The 6639-nt window shown below is 60.8% G+C and overlaps 1 protein-coding gene across 2 annotated transcripts; it reads left to right on the top strand.

Annotated features, from left to right (window-relative positions):
* The first annotated feature begins 215 nt into the window (after window positions 1-215).
* On the top strand, window positions 216-6638 carry EFEMP2 (EGF containing fibulin extracellular matrix protein 2). Of its 2 annotated transcripts, none has more exons than XM_009246132.4 (11): window positions 216-391; window positions 713-830; window positions 1054-1102; window positions 1708-1914; window positions 2414-2536; window positions 2831-2947; window positions 3092-3211; window positions 4440-4559; window positions 4648-4774; window positions 5013-5208; window positions 6000-6638. In XM_009246132.4, the coding sequence occupies exons 2-11, from the start codon at window positions 720-722 to the stop codon at window positions 6159-6161; spliced, it is 1332 nt and encodes a 443-aa protein (XP_009244407.3). In that variant the 5' UTR covers window positions 216-391; window positions 713-719; the 3' UTR covers window positions 6162-6638. The 2 variants fall into 2 exon arrangements, with proteins under 2 accessions (XP_009244407.3, XP_063584148.1); XM_063728078.1 differs by lacking the exon at window positions 216-391 and adding an exon at window positions 536-612.
* The last annotated feature ends 1 nt before the right edge of the window (window position 6639 follows it).

Genomic DNA, 6639 nt, shown 5'->3' on the forward strand with positions numbered 1-6639 from the left:
ACATTTTTAGTGAGCGTCTGGGGGCCCCGGGTGAGTCTGGGGGCCTGGCATCAAGGTCAGGGCCCCAGGGTCGAGCGCTGTGGGACCCTGGTCCGGCGCCGGGAGGCGGCTCCTGGTGGCGCCGCTGGGGACCGGGTAGGGGCCTGTGGCTGGCCGGGGGCGGAGAAGTGGGGGGCCGGGGTCCCTCCCCCTGGCGCGGGCTCAGGAATCCGCCGAAGGGCGGGCGGAGGCGCCGGGGTGGGCCGCGCCGCGGCAGGCGGGCGGGCGGGGGGCGCTTCCTGGGGCCGCGCGTCCAGGGAGCTGTGCCGTCCGCCCGTCCGTCTGCCCGCAGGCATTGCCCGAGCCAGCCGAGCCGCCAGAGCCTCGGGCCGCGGGGGCGTCGCGGGCCCAAGTGAGTGGCTGTGACCGTCCGTGGGGGAGGGCGCGGGCCGGAGTCTCGGCCGAGTCCGCGACAGCGTAGCGCCCACAGAGGCCCGCGCTCCTCGGCCTTCGCCGCAGGGGCGCAGGGCGGGGGCGGGGTGGCCGGGGCGGGTGGGCCTGGGACCCGGGCCTGGGACCTGGGCCTGTGAGGAGTCGGCCCCCAGCCCTAGGAGGCCCCGAGGCCGAAGCATGGTCCTGAGCGGGCAGTGGCGGGGGCTGGACTCGGGCTCCCGGTACCGGGAGTGGGGGTGCCGCGAGCAGAGGCCCCTGACCCGTGTCCACCATCTCGCAGCCCCAGGATGCTCCCCTGCGCCTCCTGCCTACCCGGGTCTCTACTGCTCTGGGCGCTGCTACTGTTGCTCTTGGGGTCAGCTTCTCCTCAGGATTCCGAAGAGCCCGACAGCTACACGGTGGGGACAGTGAGGGCTGCTGGCCTGGGACGGGAAGGGTAGGGAGGAAGAGACCGGGACTCCGGGGTGGCTGCTGCTGGGGAAGTCTTCCTCCCCTGGCTGGTGGAGGGCTGGGGGCCGTTGTTTGGAGCAGGCCGGAGGGTGGCCAGGCTCAGGCCCTAGTCTTGGCCTGGCCAGCTGGAGATCTTAGGGTGACCACTGGCCACTTCTGGTTCCCTTCCAGGAATGCACAGATGGCTATGAGTGGGACCCAGACAGCCAGCACTGCCGGGGTGTGTGTGCCTGGGGGACCAAACACCCCCAGGAACCCGGAAAGGGATTGATAGCTGCTTTCCAAGGGACAGCCCCACCTCCAAGAGCTGCCGTGGGAGCCCAGCAGCCCGTTCTATGCCCAGCTCTGCTACACGGAGGCCAGCTCTGGCTCTCTGGAGGCCAGTTGAGCTAGGGGTGGCCTCACCCTCTCCCAGAAACCTAGGAAACCTTGCCCCTACCCCTCAGAGGAGCTGGATCCTGTACGCCTTCTCTGACCCACTCTCCTGTCCCAGCTCTTTGTCTCATCACAACCTGGGAGGGTAGTGTCCCCAGGGGTGGGTAAGGAGGCCCCCCTCTTGGGCTGAGCTAGGGCTAGGGCCGTGGGGAGGGATAGAGACCCACTTGCAGGCCGAGAATGAGGGCAACAGTGGGAACAGCTGCCCCACCTCCAGCCTTGGCCAACCCTGGGGAGGGGTCCTGAGCAGGCAGACTTAGCTTGTTGAGCAGAGTGGGAAGGCTTTGCTGGGGCCACACATCTCAGAGAAGGCCGAGCTGGGTTCCTGCCTCCGCTCCCTCCAGGGCCAGCCCAGGAGACTGGCTGTGCCCAGCAGGCCCCTCTCTGCAGATGTCAACGAGTGTCTGACCATCCCTGAGGCCTGCAAGGGGGAGATGAAGTGCATCAACCACTACGGGGGCTACTTGTGCCTGCCCCGCTCTGCTGCCGTCATCAACGACCTACACGGCGAGGGACCCCCGCCACCAGTGCCTCCTGCTCAACACCCCAACCCCTGCCCACCAGGCTATGAGCCCGATGATCAGGAGAGCTGTGTGGGTGAGTGGGGACTGCTCTGGTGCCTGGCTTCCAGTCCTCTCACCAGGCGTCTTAAACTCAGACCTCATGTTCCTCCCGGGCTCAAAAGGGCCACTGGTGATGTCCACACCCTCATCCAGACACTCGTGTTGTTTAGGACCTGCCGCAGGTGGCCCCAGCTTGTGTGCCACTGCTTCAGCCAGCTCCGGGCCCCTCCCCTCGGTTGCTGCAGAGACACTGCAGGAACTCTGCCTTCCAGTGTCTGTCCCCTGGGAGCCGCAGGCCTTGGAGGAAGGAGAGTCCAGGAATCAGTGTTGCTGGGGGTGTGTGGACAGGACCTTATTTCCTATGCAACCCCCAACATGCGGTTTTAGAGGTTAGGGGTGCCTTTCCTGTTGGCTCCAGGCTGGTGAACTCTTACGTGTGCTGTTGAAGAGAACCGAATCCAAGTGTTGGAACTATCTGTCATGTTGGGTGGTGTGCGGGATCCCAGGCAGGGGCTGAGTGGTGTCTCTCACAGATGTGGACGAGTGTGCCCAGGCCCTGCATGACTGTCGCCCCAGCCAGGACTGCCATAACTTGCCTGGCTCCTATCAGTGCACCTGCCCTGATGGTTACCGCAAGATCGGGCCCGAGTGTGTGGGTGAGTCCAGGAAACAGCTTCTCTAGTCCCAGCTTTGTGTCCCTGGTCTGGCCCTTGCCCTAGCACCTGACCCCCATTCAACCCAGGCTTCACCCCGGCCCCTGCCACCTCACCCTTCTGTCATCAGATACAGAGGACTGTAGGGGGGTATGTTTGGGAGGTGTCCTGCCTGACCCTAATTCAGCTCCCCGGACACAGGATTATGGGTGGTGAAGCCTTGAGTCCCAGCCGGCTCGAGCCCACCTGCCCTCTGCCCTCTGCCCTCCGCCCTCCTTCTCCTGCCTCTATCCCCAGACATAGATGAGTGCCGCTACCGCTACTGCCAGCACCGCTGCGTGAACCTGCCTGGCTCCTTCCGCTGCCAGTGCGAGCCAGGCTTCCAGCTGGGGCCTAACAACCGCTCCTGTGTTGGTGAGGCTGGGCTGGGCCAGGCTCCTAGGTCCTGGGCAGGGAGGTGTGAGGTGGGAGCGCTCCCTTCTTGACCAGCCCAGGTAGAGTGGAGGCTCTGGGCTCCTCCTCCGCTTTCATCCCTCCTGTTTTTCCTGGCACCCCCAGATGTGAACGAGTGTGACATGGGGGCCCCATGCGAGCAGCGCTGCTTCAACTCCTATGGGACCTTCCTGTGTCGCTGCCACCAGGGCTATGAGCTGCACCGGGATGGCTTCTCCTGCAGTGGTGAGAGCTCCATCCCTGCTGCGTACTCCTCCGTGGGCCCCCAGGACCTAGCTATGCCGTGCCTCCTGCCACACAGTTCTCCATCTGAGGCTTCCGCATCCTGTCACTGTGCACCCAGCTGCCTCCTGGGTACTCCACCCCGGCTGGCTGTGGAGCACTCCCAGGCTAGTGGGGGAGGCACAAGGAGAGGCAGCTAGGTCCTTACTGAAGCCTACTGGGGAGACTGAGCATGTGGGTGCCACCTGTCCCACGTGTCAGGCTCACCTGCATTTACCTGCATTTGAATTTTGCACTAGGACAAGTCACTCTTCTCTCTGAGCCTGTTTCTTCTTCTATAAAATGGGTTGTCTTGAGGATTAGGTGAGAGTGTGATAGATGGGCTCCAGCAAGTCTCAAGCTGCAGTGCTTTAAAGTGAATGAACTGCCACTTAATGAGAACCTGCCCTCGTAGTGTATTCCCTGACACACTTGACCTCCTTCCTCTCAAGAACCCTAGGAGGTATGATTTTCTCCTTCCTCTACAAAATGAGGACATTCATATCTCCCTCCACGTTTGTTGGGAGGATTACATAAAAATAATCACGAAGTCCTGGGTAAATGGTAACTTTCATTATTCAGCTAAGAGAGGTTAAGTGACCTGTCCAAGCTCACACAGCCAGGATGAGATGGGGCCAGGGCTCGATCCCAGACTTCTTACACCCTGTAAACTGGCATGTACCCTCTATGTTATGCTTTGCTGCGGGATGAGGCCTCACTGCTACCTGACAGCAAGAGGGGAACAAGAGAAAGGAAATGTTCTGCCTGTGAAGCTCACAGTTAGCTGGAGGTGACCACTGGGTGCTCGGGCTGACTGTGGGTTGCAGGAATTGGGTGTTACAGCACAGGCCAGACCCACAAGACTCATCTAGTCTAACACACTCATTTTACTGATTGGGAAAATAAGATTCCCCTAGATCAGCTGGTGGGATTCACACCCAAGCCTCTAGATTCCCAGTAACTTATTTAGTGTTTCTTCCAGTTCTGGGCAGAGAGAAGTCTGTGAGCTGGGGCAGCCTGGGCAAGCTTTCTTTGAACCCTCCATCTCCCGGCTGAGCTTGTGGCTTGTCTCATCCCCCTCTGTCTTCCTACATTCAGTCTAACATGGGCCTGGGCCTTCTTGGGAAATGTTTGTGGGACTGAATGGTGAGGAATGCCCTTGACCCGGGGTCCCCATCCCATGCTTCCTCAGATATTGATGAGTGTAGCTACTCCAGCTACCTCTGTCAGTACCGCTGCGTCAACGAACCAGGCCGTTTCTCCTGCCAGTGCCCACAGGGTTACCAGCTGCTGGCCACACGCCTCTGCCAAGGTACAGGTTGCCCGGGTGGGATGGGCAGGATGGTGTCAGGAGCTGGCAGCCTGACGCCCCCGATTCCAGCCCCTCTCCCCTGGCACAGACATTGATGAGTGCGAGTCTGGTGCGCACCAGTGCTCCGAGGCCCAAACTTGTGTTAACTTCCATGGGGGCTACCGCTGCGTGGACACCAACCGCTGTGTGGAGCCCTACATCCAGGTCTCTGAGAAGTGAGTCAAGTCGATGCCAGGCCCCCACAGAAACTACGTCTCCCAGGGGGCTTTGGGGCTGACTGGCATCTATTCAGACCAGCGAGTGCCCCTGAGGGATGATGGGAATCATAGTCCTTCATGACAACCAGTCACAGGGGTGGGAGGGTCCTTTTGGGATTCCCTCCCTTTGTAGGGTAGGAGAAATTGGGGGGACGGGCAAGGAGCTCATTCGTGTCCCCCACCTCGGGGTCTCTAGCCGCTGCCTCTGCCCGGCCTCCAACCCTCTGTGTCGAGAGCAGCCTTCATCCATTGTGCACCGCTACATGACCATCACCTCGGAGAGGAGCGTGCCCGCTGACGTGTTCCAGATCCAGGCGACCTCCGTCTACCCCGGTGCCTACAATGCCTTTCAGATCCGTGCTGGAAACTCGCAGGGGGACTTTTACATTAGGGTAAGGTTTCTGCAACCCTCAACTGACATGCACAATCTAAAACTGAACTCCAGGACGCCTTAAGGGGGAACTCGGCCAGGCTGCTATGCCCCACCCCTCCCCAAAGCCCCGCCCCTGGGAGGCGGGGTTTCTGCAGGAAGACCGGGGTACTCTAAACTCCCGTGCAAAGGACAGATGGTTAAATGCAATTCTAACGAAGCACTCGGACACGGGAGTTTGAGTCCCGGTACTGGTTTTCCATATCTGATCTCAGTTTCTTCACCCACAAACCAAGGGAATGGCGTGTGCAGGGGCCTGGGGTCAGAAAGTCCACTCCTTGCTGGTGGATCTGTTAGGTGGGAGGGGGCCAGGGTGGCTCACAGTGAGCTGCTCACAGTGACTGGCAGCGGCATGCATGGGTCTCAGCAGGAGAAGGGGTTTGTCTGGTACCAGCGCTTCTCTTTCTTTTTGAAATTGAATGCTCTGAAGGGAGTCTGCTCACTTTGGGTCACCAAAGGTCCCACCACTCCCAAGAGCCACATGTGGCCTTGAATCATCAGTTAGCCTGGGTGAGACGGAAGGAGCTGGAGAGGGTGGGAAGAGCCCCAGCAGGAGATTTCTGAGGGCAGGAGCCTGGGTGGGGGAGGAGAGACATCGAGGGTGTTAAAGAGCTGCATGAGAGGCCGGGGTGGCAGCCTGGCCAGGGCTGTTCCTCTGCCTCACAGCCACGGGGCAGGGAGGTGACGCTGGGGCAGGGGCCTAGCACACAGGCTGACACAATATATATGTCCCCCCCACCCACTGCCCTGCAGCAAATCAACAACGTCAGCGCCATGCTGGTCCTCGCCCGGCCGGTGACGGGCCCCCGGGAGTACGTGCTGGACCTGGAGATGGTCACCATGAATTCCCTCATGAGCTACCGGGCCAGCTCTGTACTGAGGCTCACCGTCTTTGTGGGGGCCTACACCTTCTGAGGAGCAGGAGGGAGCCACCCTCCCTGCAGCTACCCTAGCTGAGGAGCCTGTTGTGAGGGGCAGAATGAGAAAGGCAATAAAGGGAGAAAGAAAGTCCTGGTGGCTGAGGTGGGCGGGTCACACAGCAGCAAGCCTCAGGCTGGGGCAGGGTGGCACTTGGAGGGGCAGGCCAGGTTCACCTAAATGGGAGTCTCTATATGCTCAGGCCCAGGGGGCCCCATTGACAGGAGCTGGGAGCTCTGTACCACAAGCTTCAGTCACCCCGAGAGGAGAGGAGGTAACGAGGAGGGCGGACTCCAGGCCCCGGCCCAGAGATTTGGACTTGGCTGGCTTGCAGGGGTCCTAAGAAACTCCACTCTGGACAGCGCCAGGAGGCCCTGGGTTCCATTCCTAACTCTGCCTCAAACTGTGCATTTGGATAAGCCCTAGTAGTTCCCTGGGCCTGTTTTTCTATAAAACGAGGCAGCTGGACTGTTAG

This window comes from Pongo abelii, chromosome 9 (assembly GCF_028885655.2).
Source record: "Pongo abelii isolate AG06213 chromosome 9, NHGRI_mPonAbe1-v2.0_pri, whole genome shotgun sequence".
NCBI lineage: Eukaryota > Metazoa > Chordata > Mammalia > Primates > Hominidae > Pongo > Pongo abelii.